Raw genomic sequence first — 19,311 nt, forward strand, 5'->3', positions numbered from 1 at the left:
CCAGTAGGATAAATTAAGAGGCACCAAGAGGAAAAATGTTTTGTCCAGGAAGTAAACCTAAAATTGGAATCCATAAATTCAGTCTTCGAGTCAGAACTACCACTTATAGTTGAAAAAAAACCCAGTGTCCTATTTTCGTACAGACTGCCTCTTCCTTCCCTCATGCCCAAGGCTTCTCTGGCCTCTTACCTGACTCTCTCTTCTTCGGCCCTCTTCAGAGCAGCATCCCGCTGCAAAACCTTCATGATGGCCTCTTGTTCCTCTTCAGTCAGGAAGCTTAAGTCAATCATTTTGAAAAGTGCATGCAAAAATAATAGCAACAAATGTGGCTCAAAATTCTCAGGGCTGAACAACTAAGACTGCAACCAGCAAGATTAAAACACACAAAAATGAAATATCTTGTTCAGTTCTGCATCAAAGTCTTATTTTGGCTCAGCAAAAGTTTAGGGCAGCTGATAGCAAGATCCTAAGTGCTCTTTCCCATGAGGAAGTCCTGGTCTGTGGGATAGTGTCGAGAAGAGGCTCTCAGAAGGATGCTGTATTCCTTGCCAAACAGGTCGCTTGTTCCTATGGTGGCTTCCAGCACACTCACTCTCTGGTCCAGTCTTAGACACAGTTTATTCTCTCTCTGCACCTGTCGTCAATTCATAAGAGGCAGCAGCATCAGAGCATCACCTACCTGGGGAATCATGAGACAGCAAACACCAGACAGTGAGAGGCAGTTCCTATAAGCACTATTCATTACTACAAGATTTTTAAATGGCCATGCGAGATGGTCTCTGAGATCAAGGAAACCAGTTCAGCCAGCTTCCTGAGCAAATGGTAAATGGGTCATGAAACATGCTTCAACCCTATTCCAGACGGCCAAGATGGAGAACCCACAAAAATGCCTGTCAGTGTTTAACGATCCACCTGAGTAAAGGATGGTTGCAAAAAGGAACTGGTTCTCTCTCTGCAAACTCTGGGGATGCTAGGCTAAAAAGTCATGTTAAAGGTCAGTAAGATCAGGGATATGTGATTCCAGTGGTCAAGCAAGAATCTAGAAATAAAAATTTTAAATGCTCACCTCTTCACAAGTAAGAATATTCCACCATACTATATATGTGCTCCATATTAACAGGAGAACTAGTATTAGATAGAGATAGTTTGCAGAAGAGTGAGAATTGTTATTCTTCATCCAGTCTCACTGCTAACCTTTGCTGGACCTAGAGGAACCTAACAAGCTTGTCTACTTTCATTTCTCAGGGGAAAAACACTTACCTGTGTGTGTATATAAACTGGAGGAAAGGAAGAGGCAGTTTCAAAACACCTCACCATCCAAAGTGAGGATTTTTCAGTTGCACAATGTGCAAGAATCCTATTTTCTTTGAGGCATCTTCAATACATATGTAATGGGAAGGAAGTGAGAAGTGAAGAATGACACAGCCCTACAGAAATTCAGAGGTGATCCACTCAAGGTTGGGGCACTTTTAACAAGTGCAGTGCTGAACATACACACTAAAAACCTTTAGTAAATTTTAAAGCAGGCTGGGTGCAGTGGTTCATGCCTGTAATCCTAGCACTTTGGGAGGCCAAGGTGGGTGGATCACCTGAGGTCAGGAGTTCGAGACCAGCCTGACCAACATGGTGAAACCCCGTCTCTACAAAAAAATACAAAAATTAGCTGGGTGTGGTGACACACGCCTGTAATCCCAGCTACTCAGGAGGCTGAGGCAGGAGAATCGCTTGAACCCGGGAGGCGGAGGTTGCAGTGAGCCGGGATCACACCACTGCACTCCAGCCTGGGTGACAGAGTGAGACTCCTTATCAAAAAAAGAAAAAAAAATTTTAAAGCAGCCCCACTTAAGAATAAAACAGTATGTACATTAGTGAATAAAATTTATAAAAATTAATTACTTGAAAAACAGAATTACTGGGAAGTTATCCTTCTACCACTTACTAGCTATAAGTCATTGGGCAAGTTACCGACCACTGTGAAGCTGTTTTCTCATTTGTGCTTGACATTAGGATGTCCCTCACAGATTGTAAGGATTAAATGAAATAATGAATATAAAAAGAGCACGTCTTGCATTCTGTACCAAAAATAGCTACTAAAAATATATTCTAGCTTCCGCTCTGAGTTCACACTTTTTTTCCATCCAGCTGAATAAGACTATACTTAGTAATATATTTCTCTTTTGTATTATGTCTCTTTCTGATCTCCCCCCATGAAGTTTGGGCTTCATTGACAGGGAATCTAATGACCTTTGTTTTAATTTCCTCTAGCTCTCTGCATACTGTCCACAGTAATTACTCAAATAAATATTAAGACATTACTTCATTTTCTTTTTAATTTGCATGTGCTTGCATATGCTACTACCTGCTTGTTCATCTTGAAAACTACTTACCCTTCAAGACAGATCAAAGTTACCACCTCCATGAAGCCTTCCATAACTTCCATACCCCAAGTTAAAGTTGCAGCAGATTCAATGATTATTCCTAACTCTTCATTTCCTCCCTGTAACAGAACTATACTATCATGTTCCCACCAGAGTAAGCAAAGAATTCATCCCTATCCTCCTAATGTCGGGCTTGGCCTGTGACTCGCTTTGGCCAATGGAATGTTAGCAAATGTGATGCAAGCATAGGCTGTAAATGTGCTTTTGTGGTTTGATCTGGCTTCTTGTATTCCTGCCACATGCCACGAGAAGAGCTTGTCCCAATTATTCATTGCCTCTTCATCCTGGGTTCCAGAAAGAGGTAAAAGGACAGACCTGAACCTGACCTCCCTGAAGCAGGTATCCCTGCTGACCTATAGATATAAAAGAAAAAACTAAATATTTGTTGTTGGAAGCCACTGAGGTTTGGGAGTTGTTATACGATACTCCCGCAGCAGGAACCTGCTAATACAAACACTTTCTCCTCCAAATACACATCCACTGCTGTGATGATCTACTCTCAGTCTCTCTTGATTGTGAGTCTCTGAATGTGAACAAATAAAAGAATGAGCAAATGAATAAATGAACCTGATTCAAATATACAATATCACCAAGAGATGGCTATCTCAATTATTTCCTTTCTTTCACGTGCAGTAACTTCCTTAGATCTCAAAGGCTGGCAAGAAAATAGATTTAGGCCACATTCTGGGACCCAGGTTCCCAATGAGGTCTTACACTGCCATTTGGTTGGTTCGATGTGAGACTTTAAATTCAAGGAGTGGTGGACAGGAAGAAAACAACAACAACAAAAAATTTAGGTCGTCTAGCAGTGGTAACTGGCAGGGTTGCTGAAATGGGCAACATTGGCTTCCACACCTTCAAGTAGAATACAAGCTAACAAGTGCTTCTGTGTCAAAGCCTCTGAGGGTTAAAATTTCTAACTTAAAATAGGCTGTTAGTGAGGCAAAGGGCAATGTTTCCACTTTACAAAGGAGTGAAGGGCTGGAACCCTTCCCTTTTAATTGGGTAGGCAGGAATCAGTGCCCAATCAAACTGTAAGAGAGCCCTCAGAGGGCAATCAAGATTCTGCAGTTTGAGGTGCTCACCCAACTCCTAATATTCTGGATGACGTCCAGCATGGGAGCTAACTGAACATTTCCCTCACTCACTTGACAAAGATTTATTGAGAGACTGGCACTATTCTAAGCACTGGAGGTACAGCAAGGGAACAAGACAGAAAAACTTCCTGCCTTTGTGGAGTTCATATGGCAATGGATGGAAACAATCAAACTAAATAATAAAAATAAGTTTTTGAATACCAAATAATTAAATTATAACACATTGGAAGGTGATGAGAACTATGGAGGAAAACAAAAAAGGGAAGGGAGGAGAATAATAACTCAGGGAGAGTAGGAATTTTAAAGAGAGTGGTTAGGGTAGGCCTCATTGAGAAGGTGATATTTGAACAAAAACGTGACAGCGATGAGGAAACAAGCCATGCAGATATCCCAGGGTTCTGAGGTGGGAGTTGTCTGGCACATTCAAGAAATGGCAAGGTGACCAGTGCTGGTACACCAGAATGCCCCCAGGAGAGCAGGAGGAGAGGAGGCCGGAAAGGACACGGGTCAGACTGTATTAGGCCTTGTGAGGACAGTAAGACTTCTGGCTTTTACTCTGAGATGAAGCAGCATTAAAGAAAGCCAGACAAAAAGGCAGCAAACATTTACTTGGTCCCTTCTACACATGTGGCGCTGTACATACCTCTCATGGAATCCTCACAAAGACACTCTGAGGTAGGTCTTATGTATTGAGACAGGGTCTCACTCCGTTGCCCAGGCTGTAGTACAGTGACACAATCTCGGCTCACTGCAACTTCCACCTCCTGGGTTTAAGCAATTCTCATGCCTCAGCCTTCCAAGTAGCTGGGATTACAGGCGCCCACGACCATGCCTGTATTTTTGGTAGAGTTGCAGCTTTGCCACGTTGTACAGGCTGGTCTTGAACTCCTGGCTTCAAGTGGTCTGCCGGCCTCGGCCTCCCAAAGTATTGGGATTACAGGCATGAGCCACCGCACCCAGCCCAAGGTAGGTCTTATTATCTGTGTTTTTCACATGAGGAGAGTGAGGCTGAGGGGGGCATTTGCCACCAAGCTTATGTCTGACTGGCATTTGCTGATGGTTGTGTCAGAATAAGCCAACCCAACATTGACATTTCATTTAATTCTTCTCTTCACACAGATTCCTCCAATCAGCGAGGCAGAACAAAACCCCTGTCTCTGTGGACCCTCATTCTCTGCTTAAGTATAAGAGACTCACCGACCCAGACCTGGCAGTCAGAACGGGGGCAACCTCAGTGCTAAACTGTGAGGGAAGAATTTTGGCTACTACAGTGTCTTGCATTCTCACCAGAGCCTCACAATAACCTCAGTAAAGAAGGGAGGGTAGGAGTGAATATACCCATTGTTCACAGATATTATTGATGTGTTCACAGGAGGAACTCCTGGGGCAAGTTCTCCTTGGGTTCAGCCTCTCCTACCCATCCTCCATTCAGCATGATGCTGAGTCATTTTTCTAAAACTCAGTTCTGACCAAGATACATTCTCAGGCTTAAAATCCTTCACCAACTTCCCACTGACCATTGACTAAAACTCAAAATCCTTAAGCGGCCTGTAGGACTCTCCATGAACCAGCACCTGCTTTACTCTCCAAGCTCTTTTCCTTAGGCTCCAGCCATTCTGAAATTTTCCAGTTCTTCTTGCCTTCAGGCTTTTGCATGTGCTGTTCCTTCGTCCTGGAACAGCATTTCCCTGGTTAATACTTGTTAGGTCTCAAGTTACATGTCACTTGCTGCACAAAAGTCTTCCCTAACCCCTCCAAGCCAGCTTAGGTGCCCCTCCTATGTGCTCAATTAGCACCTGACTTCATCAGTCACAGTACTCATCACACGGTCTCAAATCCCTACCTACTCATGTTTGTCTCTTGCCAGTTTATGAGCAAGGCTTGTGTCTCCCAGTGATTTGTATTCCCAGCTCTTGCCACTGTCTTGCATCTACTAGGCACTCAAGTGTTCATGAAAAAAAAAAAATGATGAACACAGGTGGAAGGGGATTGAGCTTCCATTTCCCCCTGAACATGAACATAGCTCTAGGGCCCATAAATGAAAAACTAGGTCAATATTATTCAATGGGTTCCAGCTCCAGATCTTTCACATCATTCTGTGGTTTGAATAAGTTGAATGACTTCTCTAAGTCTTGGTTATCTCATGCATATGATGGGTATATTCTCTTCCTTGTGGAGATTACTGTGAGGCTCTGGTGAGAATTCAGGACACCGCAGAGGACAAAGAAGGATAAGGAGCAGCGGTAGAAACAGCAGCACAAAGGGAAATTGGAGGACTCCAAATGTGGACTCTGCTTAATTCATACTTTCCATGTGTCAGCCCTACCATGCCACATCTATGAATACTAATACTCTTCTTGTCAATTGTCCAAAAGTTAAGCTAGAGAGAAAAACTAAGGCCCCACATAGTTGGTGCTTGCCTTTGATAGGCAGCAAAGAGTGGATCTGGGCTTCTAACTCTAATTCCAATTAAAATTCTAATCCCAGGTTAAAGTCTAATTAACAACCAAATTTCCTTCCCAGCAGGCTCTGCTGTGAGGAGGGGCCCAGATAACACAGATAGCATCTTCTGCTTTCCCAGACAGTATTGTTGTACCAAAGGCAAGGAGTGTAAAACTTACATAAATGGTGACTCTCACATGATGAGGATTTCAGAAGACAGGCAAATTGTCCTGACAGTCCCATGACATCAAGAATGAAGGCTTCCAAAAAAAAAAAAAAAATCCGGGCAGCAACAGAAGAGCAGTAACAAATATGCTTGAGTTGGGGAGAATGCCGCCAGACAAAAAGGCCGTGATCAACAAGAAGGCTCATCCCCACTGGAACACTTACGAAACCATTGTGCATAAAACTAAATGCTTTGTAAACTTCCTAGGATCACAGCAGCATCAAAGGATGGATGGAAGGAGAAGCCAAAGATGGAACAAGTTGAATGTGACAATTAGAGACTCTTTGCTCACTTCCCTCTCAGCAGAAAGATTTCCCTCCAGTGTACCAGCCCGATGATCATCAGATCACACTGCCAGGGCATCCACGCCTAAAGCTGCTAACTGCACAGCTGGGCTGCTCCGCTTCTCAGGCTCACTTGGTTGGACTTGCCCCTAAGTTCTTCGCATTGGCTACATTTTACCCTGCCCTCTTGAACCCCATTTAATTTATTCTCCCTTGCACATAATAGTTTACAAAAAAGATGTCATGCTCTCCCCACCTCTTCTTAGTTGAGGGGATAAAAAACTTCGTTGTTCCCTCAACTGTTCCTCACATGTTGTTCTCTAAGCCTCTCATGATCTTGGTCATTTCTCTCCAGACTGAAAAAATGCGCAGGCAGTGCTAAGCCCTTTACACATATTTTAGTTTAACCACTCTGACCACCATGCAGATAGGTATTCTCCACATCCCATGGATGAGAACACTGGTGCTCAAGTTAAATAACTTGCCTAAGGCTACTCAACCAGGATATTATTTGAACCCAAGTCTTCAGATTCTGAAGCCACTATTTTTCATCTTTCACTGCATCACTAATCCCCTACTTCTCAGAGAGATCACACAGCTGGTTAGGGGCAAAGATGACACTAGAACCCAAGTTTCCTGATTCCTAGACTGTTCTCTTTTCACCCTGCTGTTTCTCCCTCTGTACATTTGACTTTGTCATTTCTTATGGGCAACATGCATCAGCCCTCAAGGCATGGCATGCTCTTCTAAGGACAACTTGTTAGGAATTAGAAAATGATCAGTCCCTTTGGATTTGGTTTATGGATAGACATGGAAAAGAGGATATGCATGAGATAGAGGGGAAAAAAGGCATCTGTGTCACCATGCACCTATTTATATATGCCTACTAGCCTCTTAGAATGGTATCAATCCCTTGAACCAGAAACTATTACTGAAAGAACCTACATTTTATATGCTTAGGCCCAATCAAAATGTTTTGTAATATGCGTACACAGAAATGTGTTTATATGAAAAGCAAACTTTGTCCACGCACAGTCGGGTAACAATGCTACATGAATATTTTGTTTCTGTGTGGTCAGAGTCTTCAGTGTTCTATTTTTAAAAAACACATAAATTACTCAATGTAATGGGTGGCTTAAGTTGGGCTTCTTGAGAGGAAAGAATTGTCTTGTGACTGGTTCAAGGTAGCCTCTTAAAAAATAATAGTTGAATGAACAAATAAAATGAACTTCTTTATAAAGAGGTGAACAAATGAAAGGATATAGATAGAATAAGAAAGGATAAGCTATCCAACAATAGGTTGCCTTTTTTTTTGAGACAGAGTCTCGCCCTGTCACCCACGCTGGAGTGCAAGGAAGGGCGTGATCTCTGCTCACTGCAACCGCCGCCTCCCAGGTTCAAATGATTCTCCTGCCTCAGCCTCCCGAGTAGCTGGGATTATAGGCACCTGCCACCATGCCAAGCTAATTTTTGTGTGTTTAGTAGAGACGGGGTTTCACCATGTTGCCCAGGCTGGTCTCAAACTCCTGACCTCGTGATCTGCCCACCTTGTCCTCCCAAAGTGCTGGGATTGCAGGTGTGAGCCACCGCGCCTGGCAGTTGCCATTTTTTATAGAGCAACTGAAAATTAAAAATGGACAGCATCTCAAAATACAAAGCTTTCACTTTTGTAAGGATTCTTCCAAAGATGGAAGCCATCTTTCTACTTCATTCATCTCCTCCAGGTCCAGGCTGAGTAGCAGACAGCTAGTATCTTCTGGAAACTGGCTTGGTGGTCTCAAATTATGAATGAAGAGGGAAAGACAGGTAGAAAGACTACCTTATCTGACAATTCCCCCTACTCCTTAATCTCATATTCAAACCTAACAATAACATCCCTGGGTTTCTGAAAAGCTCATTTTCTGCAATTGCTAGGCCACAGGTTTAAACTTACAATACCCCTAGGAATAAAATATGTTAACCAAGCCCCAACCAAGGGCAAGATAATGGGCTATGTGAGGAGACAGCATCACACACGACCAACCATAATACAAGTATGTCAGCTACTAATAAAGGAGGCACACACCAAGTGTCAGGTAGGCCACAGAGATTTAGGAAGGAGATAAAATGAGGTGAGCCTTGAAGGCTGTATTAGAGAAGGAGGTAGGCATTCTGGGCAAGAGCGCTGGACCCTGAAACCATAAAGGTGTTCAAAAAGAAGGCTGGTAACGGGAGTACAGGGTGTAAATGGGGCAAGTGACCAAGGTTGGACCCCAAGAGGCCTAAAGTGTCAAGGGGGGGAATTTGAACCTGAATTTTTCATGCTTGCCAGTCTTGATAAATGTGCTAGAACCATCCTTTTAATCTATATTTTCTTGATCAGGATTCTAAGAAAGAAAAACAGTAAACAAAGAAAGGATCTGAGGAAATGGGCAGCTGAAAGTTCATTTTAAACTTCATACCTGAGCTGAAAATTCAAATCATATGTAGAAGAGAGACGGCAGTCTACAAAAGGGGTGACTTATCTTTGACAACATATCACGAAGGACTTTAAGCCACATAGAACAGAGTTCTGATATTGCATGAAGCTGCTGCAAAAGCCACCATATCCATGGGCTTTTATTAACTACACAGCTTGGGAAGCACCAAGAGGCTTGCCTAAGTTCAAAATACCAGAGAGAAACTTCCTCTCTCCTTGGAATGGCAGCATCCACCGCAGGCCCAGATCTCATTCTGGAAGAGGGTAATTTGTATGCACCAAAAGTTCTGATAATGTATGCCGTCCCCTGCCTCAGAGAGTTTAGATTCTGGAAAGGAGGGCAGATACTGAACAAGCCCAAGAAGTCTCACAGAGCAGAAAGGCAGTGGGCTATAAAACTTTTAACCAGAGGATTTAATGTACTCTTGGGGAGCCAGGGAAGGCTTCCTTGAAGAGAAGTACGATCTCTGTCAACAGCACACTCTATAGTGACATCTAAATTGGGAGTGCTATCACTTTCATTATATTCATGATTGCTTCAATAAATAGTAGTATTAAAATCTGGCTGATCAGCAGCAGATTCCCAGACATTGCTCAAGGCTTACTGAACCAAACTCTTCAAAGCTGATGTCCAGCAATCTGCATTTTCTAAAATGTTCCCACATGATGTGGATACACAGCAATTAGTCAAAGTTAAACACGCATATTTGTATATCAATTGTTTTCAGCTGTTACAAGAGAAAACACATGAAACAAAGTAACAGTCAAATCACAGAGTCATAACTAATTCTTTGCGTGGATGAGGAATCTGTGATGAAAAAGGGTTAGACCAATTGCTTAAGGTCACACAACTGCCTAACATTGGAGCTAGGACATGCAGAGAAGATCTCCTTTACCCTCTAGGACATACACAATTTCAACGTAAATAAGGATTTGCAAACTGGCTAATAAATGGTTTGGGCTGCATTTCACAGCACCCCTAAAAGCCAAACACTGATAACAGCCCAAATTACAGATGAATATCAGATTTAATTATTTTCTAGGTTTCAAATTCAAAGGAAGGGAGTGGAAGAACAAGCTGATTTATTAACTAGGCTGGAATTAAACTCAGGATCATAAAGTTAACTGAACTGTAGCCATCACCAGCCCAGACTTTAAAAGGACCACAGAAAAACGCAAAGTGAGAAAGCCTCACTTTTGGTACAATCACATACACTCCTAACCAGACAGGGAATGAGGGACTCTCCCCAAATGTACCAACTTGGGGGTTCCAAAAACTGGCTGTACATTAGCATCATCTGAAAAGATTTTTCTAAAAATACCAATGCCCAAGTCTCTTCATCCTCCCTCTCTCCCCCAACAATTCTGATTTAAATGGCCTGGGGTGAGACTCCCACCTAGGATATTTTTCAGAATGGTGCCTAGATGATTGTAATATGCAGCCAGAATTAAAACAATTTAACCGGTTCTCTCCCACTTCTAGCTTCTGCTCAAATCCAGGACCTATAGGTGAAGCAAGCAAGGCACCCAGAGCACAAAATACAAAGAGGCAAGGTCACGTGAGCTCAGCACTCTGCACCTGCAGCACTCTGAGAATCAGTGTCTCCTTAAGAGCAAGACACCCAGGGCACATAATTAGACACTCACTATCAGGGTACTACAAGTGAGCATCAGCACTTGCATGACCTTGTCTCCAAGGACTTTGTGCTCTAGGCGCTTCACCTGCCTCAGCCTAGTCCCAGACCTGCTCAATTCCATCTGGTCAGGCCAAATTGCCCCACTAAAGATGCACTGAGCTCCTACTGTGTGCAAGATCTTCCTTGATCCTTACCATCCTCTAAAGAGACACTGATTTTGAAACTAATACAGGTAAATAATGTCTACTATATTCATTTTCTATACCCCCAATAGAAGAAGTGTTGTGATGTAGTAGAATGCACTTGTAGCTTTGGAGTCAAAAGATAATTGAAAGTGGATTAATCTATTAGTTCTTTGGCAGTTTCCCTAATGACTCTCGTTTGTTTCTTCATCTATTCAACATGGGCAGCAAAACAGATCTACCTTACAGGGTTACCATGAGGATGACATTATGCTGTAAGTAAAATGGCCTGGGACACAGTAAGTGCTCCATAAACACCTAATGACAATACATAAATCCCCAACATTTCACTAACTCAATCCCTTTCCATGCCATTATAAGGTTGGAGAATTACTTCTGCTACCTTTTCTATTTACCTCACTAGACTGTTTCCTATCCTCTAACCTCCTACACCATTTTAAGAATGAGTCAAATTCTTGGTTTCTGCAAGCACACACACTCCCACCCTCTGCTGCAGAGACCTTTGAGGAGGGTTTTTTTAATCTTCTAAATTTGAGATGGGGTATTGGTAGGAGAAAAGTTGGGTGAAAGGATCTCATTCTTCAAACACAAGAATTCTCCTAAATCTTTCCATCTTAGGCCTGGACCCCAATCTCAGAGCATCAAAAGCCAAGAGTTTGATATCTTGGTCTCTGGTTCTGCAGTAACAGCCCTCCTCTAGCTTCCTCCAGCAGTGGGCAGAAAGGCTTTGGTATCCTGTGTCTCCAGCATATAGCAGGGTACCTGGCATATAGCAGGCGCCTCATTTATTGAGTAAATGAAGACGAGGAAAAAAAGATCAGAAAGAAAAAAAGCAAAACAATTCAATGGAATACAGAAAAGGCCAAAAAAGGGCTGTACAAAAAAGTTTGATAAGTTATGTTCCATAAGTATGTTAATTCTATGGTAGGCAGAATAACGGTCCTCCAAAGATATCCACATCCTAATCCCTGGAACCTGAAGATATGCTGCCTTACATGGTAAAAGAAACTTTGTAGATATTATTGTTAAGAATACTGTGGGGAGATTATCCTAGATTATCTAATGAGGCCCAATGTAATCACAAGGTCCTTATAAGAAGGAATTAGAATAGTCAGAAGGAGAGAGAGGAGATATGAGGCTGAAAATGTTGGAGTGATGTGTTTTGAAGATGGAGGAAGGGGCCATGAGCCAAGGAATGCAGGCAGCCTGTAGCAGCTGGAAAAGGCAAGGAAACAGATTCTCCCCTAGAGCCTCCTGAAGGAATTCAGCTCTGTTGATCTCTTGATTTTAGCCTGTAAGATCCATTTCAGACTTCTGACTTCTAGAATTGTATAAGTTTGTGTTGTCTTAAGCCCCTAAGTTCATCACAGCAGTAATAGAAAATTAATACACAGTCTGAGGACACGATGTTACTTATTCATCTCTGAGTCCATCTGTGAGTTGTGCCGAACCCCTATTGACTCCAACAGGGATGGCACCCAGTTTAAGAGGCTGAAGAAGAGACCCAAAGCCTGCAAATGAAACATGGGGTTTTATCAGCGGCTTACATACAGGGAAGAGAGTCCAGTAGCGGTGGGCTGGACAGGAGAACCACCAGTCCAGTGGCAGCAGGCTGGACAGAATAACCGCACAGGCCCGTGGTGGTAGGCTGGGCGGGAGAACCACAACCACTTGCAAAAACACACAGTTTATGTAGCATTTTCACTTGGCACCCTTCCCCTAACAACCTCCACCTGGCAACCATCATTTAACCCAAAACAAAGGGCCTCATTTCACAGGACAGCTGGGGGCTCAGATGTTCCTCATAGATAAGGAATAGATCTCCAGGTTGGCCACTCCCAGATTCATTAGCTCAGAACTCTGAACACACATTCTGGTAAATCTGCCACACAGTCATGCTCAGGGTGTGCTCGAGTCAAGTTATTGCTGTTGGATTCATATTGCATCTGCTATACAAATCCCCAGCATGCTGCCTGGAACCTGTTAACTAAGTACATCCTCATAAGTAACTCTGAGGTGACATTATGGATGCTTTCCTCTCCTCATCCTAAAAACCAATCATTGCCAGACTGAACCTGTGCAATCTCCCTCCAGTACAACTCTTTCTCCCCTTGTCTACCACTCATGTAGGCGGATGTAATTTTCTCTGAACATGGCTTCATTCACTCCTGGTTCTCCCTCATTTCTGTCTACCATACACAATCCAGCTAGACTCATATCCAAAGCACCACTCTCATCATGCCATGCCTTGACTTGAAAACCTTCCCAAGCACTTCCCTGATGGCAGAGAAGTCCAAATTCCTTACTCCAGTATTGGCATCCTTCTCATTTCATTCCAAGTTCCCTATCCAATCTTCTTTCCTACAAGACCATTCCTACCCCTTGAACTACAGCCCATCCATTCCCCACATATCACCTGTGCACTATCATCGCCAGACCATTGTTTATGCCATTCTCTCTACCTGGAATGTCTTTACCTTTTATCTGCACACATCCAACCCTTTCCTATCACTCAAGTCCCAGTGTAAATGACACCTCCTCCATGAAACTGCTCCTGCAGCCCATTTCCCCTCACAAATACCCCTACCACAAGCAGGCAACATTTTCTCTTTCACTGAGCCCAATAATACTTATCTGTACATCTCTCATCTGAAGTAGGAAAGAGCCCAGGCTCTAGAGTCAGATAGACCCGAATATAATGTGGCCCTATTATACAAGTTACTTAGCTTCCCTGAGCCTCAGGTTTCTCATCTGTAAAATGGGCATCATACCTATCTTACTGGGTTGTCAAGAAAATTAATGCTTATATATAGGTACCCAACACAGTAATTATTCAATAACTAACATTTTGTAACTTATAGATATATCAAATTCCCACTTCTAGACTCTTTGAGGGAAGGATTTTTGTCCATTTTTAGCCACATTGCACCTTATACATAGTAGTGGAAAAAAACATAAATAGTTACCAAAGTGTTGAGAACATCTCTCGAGACTTCCTGACTGGTGTAGTCTAAGGATGGTTTCACCTTTAGACACTTCAGACAGCAGGGGAGAAGCACACTGGATCTCTGTGATCATCAGTGTTCAATATAATTCTTAAAATGGAAACTTGGCAAGACTCCCTGTCTTTGGTTAATTAACGTAAATGAATGTAAACAAATATTCATCCCAACCAACAGTAATAAAGTAATAAATTAGTATTTCTTTCATTAGCGTAAGTTACATACTGTTAGTTTAATGTCACTGAGTTCTAGCTCAGACAACTGTTGTTTCAGAGCTGGGGGGACAAAGCTCACGTTTATTCCATCCTGTTTAGAAACCCCATGCTGTGGATTCTCCTTCCTTCCTTGGTTGTGTATGCAACAGAATTCCCTCGCTTTCAAGGCATTCCTTGAACCACTTTTACACTGTAGGAGAAACTGGCCCTTTTTCCTCAGTCTAGTTGGCAGTGTCATGAAGGAAAAAGAACGTAAGATTTAAAGTCACAAGATCTGGTTTGAAATCTGATTACCCACTTACTAGCTTGGTGACCACCAACAGCATTTGCTTGAGCCTTAGTTTGCTCATCTCTAAAATTGAGACTAACCACTGCCTACCCTCTTTGCTGAATCACCACAGGGAGCTGATGAGACCCTGCATGGAAAGACATTTTATAAAGTGCAAAATATTATATATAATTATACTTTTTTTTTTTTTTTTGAGACAGGATCTTGCTCTATCACCCAGGCTAGAGTGCACTGGCACAATCTCAGCTCACTGCAAACTCCGCCTCCTGGGTTTAAGCGATCCTCCCATCTCAGCCTCCTAAACAGCTAGGCCTACAGGCATATGACACAACGCCTGGCTAATTTTTTTATTTTTTGGTAGAGACAAGGTTTCGTCACGCTGCCCAGGCTGGTCTCAAACTCCTGAGCTCGAGCCACTCGCCTTGGCCTCCCAAAGTGCTGGGATTACAGGCACGTGCCCGGCTGATCCATTCTCCTTCTAACATAGCATGATCTCTAAGCAGATACCCATAAATTTGGTTAAGAAGAAAGGTTCATAGTACAGTCTAGAAGAAATGAAGAATGCTTTTACTTCACCTATCTTCATATATATAGTTCCTGAGACACAACAGGAAGTAGTATTCTACTTGTAGATAACAAATAGCCACAAGCATGCTCCCATTGAATAAGTCTTAATGAATATCTGACTTGCTATCTATGAAGTCCTATAAGGTTGTATTACTAAATAAAAGGTGCTATTACATGGTAGTTACACCAATCAGTCAGCACCAACTCTGCCCAGGCATTATGTCTCTGAATCTGCAAAATCCAGTCATCCTTCATGATAGCTGTCATATTCCAGAAGGACCTTCACTATGCGTATGAAGGCAGAATGACCAACCGTATCTAAAACTCCATTTAACATTAGATATCAAAATGGGCAGCAACCAGCCCAGCCCCAGTTTTGTTTTCCCCAAACTCCAGTCCCCTTACTTATATCTCAGGCCAGCCTGAGCTCAGACTCAGTATAATGCCTCACAGAAGGATAAAAACCCTAATGAGCAAATTTCATAAAATATTCAGCTGGCCTTTTGGAGAAAAACAGCTGGAGCTAACCTTAGGAATTCCACTAATTCCCCCTACCACACAGCCTAAAAATAGCCAAAGAGCATTTCTTGCTAGTGATGGCCTTTCCTTTAAAGGAAATAATATGCAAAAGGCATGCTGGGGTCATTAGCCCAAACCATGCAGTCCCCATGATAAATCCTTGGCCAAATGTTCCTATGAGAATCTGCCTTCATAAGGTCAACACTGAAATTTCCTTGGGAAGGTTCCCTTCTCCCTACTTCCCACTGTATAAAAGACATAGGTTATCAGCCACTAATTCCCTGTATGGCCATGAGTGTTTCACTTTCCTTTCCTTTCCTTTCCTTGGCCTCAGTTTCCACATCTGCAAAAACAAGAGGGCTCAGTTCTGACCTCTAAGGTCTTCTGCCATTGTAAGACTCCCTGGGAGGTACAGTCAATGGCTTCACTGCCTTCAGGATAAAATTCAAACCACTCAGCGTTACATTAGCCCCTCCAGATCTACACACCGACTTCCTTTCCGTTTCTCCCGACACAGTACCTTGAAGTTAGCTCTTTAAACTTACCTTTCACACCTCTGTCTTTGGAACGTGCAGCTCCTTTTGCCTGCAAGGTCTTTCTCCAGCTTCTTAAACTCCTAGTCATCTTTCAAGACAGAGTCCAGGTGTCACCTCCTGTCGGAAGATGAGTCTAGCCCCTTCCTGATAAGTGGAGTTAGAGTCTCCTCCTCTTTGGTCTCACAGGACTCGGCATTATATAGCAACTGTCTGTTTCCTTATCCGTCTCCTTTATCAGCCTGAGCTCTCCTGGAAGAAGGAGATGCCATGTTCATCTCCTCTGTATTTCCAACACCTGACCTGTGCCCGCCACTCCATGTTTGGTGATATTGTTCCAAATTCCATCAAAGTACCACATTCATTTTATAGTGTTATTCCAAAAGACCAGAAATTTATTTTTTCAATAAATGTTTTCTCTATTCAAAAAAGAAAGTAAACTGTCTCTAAGCCTTTGCCTTATTAGGAAAAAATATATAGCTATTCAGATTTATAATGTAATCTTTGCAGAGCTGAAAAATATATATTAAATTTGTCCCTGAAAAACCTCTCTTTAAACCAACTAAACCACAGTTCTTAAAAAGGCAATTCAAAGTTAGAAATGATGTCCAGCTATGTGGTTTTTTTCTTTTACCAAGAGGCAGGAAAATCTCTAAAAGGAATAAATTATACACTAAACTTTCTGAAAATTCTCAAGCCCTGGAAATTCAGATGAAAGCCAGCAAGAAAGAATGTGATATTACATAGAAAACCAAAAAGCCTTGTTCACTACTAATAACATTAAAAGTTATGTGCATATATTATAGAAAGTAAAAAACTAAATTAATGCAATTAATTGGTAGGACTTGAATTTTATTGAAGAATTAGAGAAGGAACTGACATTTAATCTTTCTCCAATACCTTTTTTAATCTTTACACACATTTTCTCTACACCATAAGGCAAACCAGCAAAGTAGGCACCATCACCCGCATTTTATCAATGAGGAAACTGAAGTTCATGGATCTTAAGGGACTTCATTAAATTCATATTGCTTCCAAGTAACACAGTTGGGATTTGAACTCAGGTCTACCTAGCTCCAAAGTTCTGACATAACAGGAAGAGCAGCAGTAAAGGTGGAAGAAAAGGCCAGGTACACAGTGCCCTGAAAAGGAACCCAAAGAGGCAAACAGGAGCTGGGGTTTCCCTCGAACCCCTACACACCCCAAATACCGAGCTTTGCAAGATAGAATGTTGTTAAACTTGATGTGAAATGAGACCAGTTAAAAAGGAATTTTTATTTTTTTACGTGATCCCAATTTAGAAGCTTATATAAATAAACTCAAAGTGTGGAGAGCAGGCAGGAAGTATGAGGTTATAGCATCAGCAAATCTATTTCTCCTATACCCTCATGAACAACAAAAATCCTTGCACTGATCTGGACAAGAGCTTTATAGTATTAATCAAACCTTAAACCCTTCCAAAGGCAGGCACAAATGATCATTAGTACTTCATTAATTAGGGTCAGCCTGTGCCCTGCCTAGAGCAGCTGAAGATCTGGGTTCTGGTCTTCGCTCTGCTACTGAAAACTGAAACTCTTTGTTTCACTCACCTCTCTGGGTGACTTCACCTGTAAAATGAGGCATTTGGACTCTGATCTCTCAGGTGCCTTCCTGTTTTTTTTTTTTCTCATGGACATAAAATCAAATGACAAAATGAATGCCAACACCATCACCAAGCTAGCTTAGGGAGAAAGAGATGAATAGGCAGACTACTGGAGAAAAATGTCACCCTGCTGCCCAGTGCAAAGCCTTTTTAGAAACTAAACACTTTTCATAAGACATCACTACAGTGAAGGAGAGAATGATAATTAGGAAAATAGGGTATAAAACCTAACAAAAGTCTTTCTTTTCTTCTTTCTGTCCCTCCCTCCCTCCTTCCTGAATGACAGTATCCTCTGTTTGGGATTAAGCTAGGCACAATGGGTACAACTATTAAGTCCTAAGACCTGGTTCCTGTTGTGAAGAACATATTGGCCCGCAGCAATAATAATAGCTCCCATTTGTACAATGTTGGGGGTTTACACTGTACTGTAGCACATGTACTCTTCACAACCCTTCTTGGGAGGTAGGTAGAGCGGGTAGGAATAAGTATCTTCATAATCCCCCATTTATTTATTTATTTATTTAGAGACAGAGTCCCACTCTATCATCCAGGCTAGAGTACACTGGCGTTATCTCGGCACACTCCAGCCTCCACCTCCTGGGTTCAAGTGATTGTCCTGCCCCAGCGTCCAGAGCAGCTGGAATTACATGCATGTGCGACCACGCCTGGCTAATTTTTGTATTTTTACTAAGACGGGTTTCACCATGTTGACCAGGCTGATCTTGAACTCCTGACCTCAAGTAATCTGCCCGCCTCAGCCTCCCAAAGTGCTAGGATTACGGGTATAAACCACCATGCCCAGCCCACCCTTTTATTGATATGAAAACTGAGGTTCAGCAAGGTCAAGTGGCTTAGCCAAGATCACACAGGTGTTAAGTGACAGAGCTGAGAACACATTTGTAAAGGAAGAGAAGAACTAAAAGCAATGGGTGCTATGGTTTGGATGTTTATCCCTCCAAATCTCATATTGAAATTTAATCCCAATGATGGAGGTACAGCCTAATGGCAGGTGTTTTGGTGATGGGGGTAGATCCCTCACAAATAGATTAACACTCTCCTTCAGAAGATGAGTGAGTCCTCACTCTATTAGTTCCCTTGAGAGCTGGTTGTTTTAAAAAGAGCTAGCCAGTTCTCTCACCCTTTGCTTCCTCTCTTGCCAAATGATCTCTGCACAGCTGGCTCCCCTTCTGCCTTCCTCTAGGAGTGGAAGCAGCTGAAGGTCCTCACCAGATATAGATGCCCAATCTTGAACTTCCCAGCCATCAGAATCATGAGCCAAATAAACCTTTTATTATTATTATTATAAGTTCTGGATTACATGTGCAGAACATGCAGTTTTGTTACATAGGTATACACATGCCATGGTTTGCTGCACCCATCAACCCGTCATCTACATTAGGTATTTCTCCTAATGTTATCCCTCCCCTAGCCCCCCACCGCGCAACAGGCCCCGGTGTGTTATGTTCCCCTCCCTGTGTCCATCTGTTCTCATTGTTCAACTCCTATTTATGAGTGAGAACGTGTGGTGTTTGGTTTTCTGATCTTGTGATAGTTTGCTGAGAATGATGGTTTCCAGCTTTATCCATGTCCCTGCAAAGGACATGAACTCATCCCTTTTTTGTGGCTGCATAGTATCCATGCTGTATATGTGTCACATTTTCTTAATCCAGTCTATCACTGATGGACATTTGGGCTGGTTCCAAGTCTTTGCTATTGTGAATAGTGATGCAATAAACATGCGTGTGCATGTGTCTTTATT

General features: G+C 42.4%; 1 protein-coding gene across 24 annotated transcripts in view; it reads right to left on the bottom strand.

Annotated features, from left to right (window-relative positions):
* The window catches only part of SYTL2 (synaptotagmin like 2), a 155,817-nt gene that overhangs the window by 62,381 nt on the left and 74,125 nt on the right, over positions 1-19,311 (bottom strand). For 19 of the 24 annotated variants that reach the window (XR_010147302.1, XM_063783356.1, XM_063783354.1 and 16 more), the window contains one exon: positions 190-679. The exons of 4 other annotated variants lie outside the window; for them this stretch is intronic. Coding sequence is in view for 19 of the 20 variants with exons in the window: in XM_063783356.1 (XP_063639426.1) it covers positions 190-290 (101 nt within the window). In the remaining variant the exon portion in view is untranslated. Of the gene's footprint in view, positions 1-189; positions 680-15,922; positions 16,163-19,311 lie in introns of all 24 variants that reach the window. One more of the 24 variants, XM_054661616.2, reaches the window with a different exon arrangement.

This window comes from Pan troglodytes, chromosome 9, assembly GCF_028858775.2.
Source record: "Pan troglodytes isolate AG18354 chromosome 9, NHGRI_mPanTro3-v2.0_pri, whole genome shotgun sequence".
NCBI lineage: Eukaryota > Metazoa > Chordata > Mammalia > Primates > Hominidae > Pan > Pan troglodytes.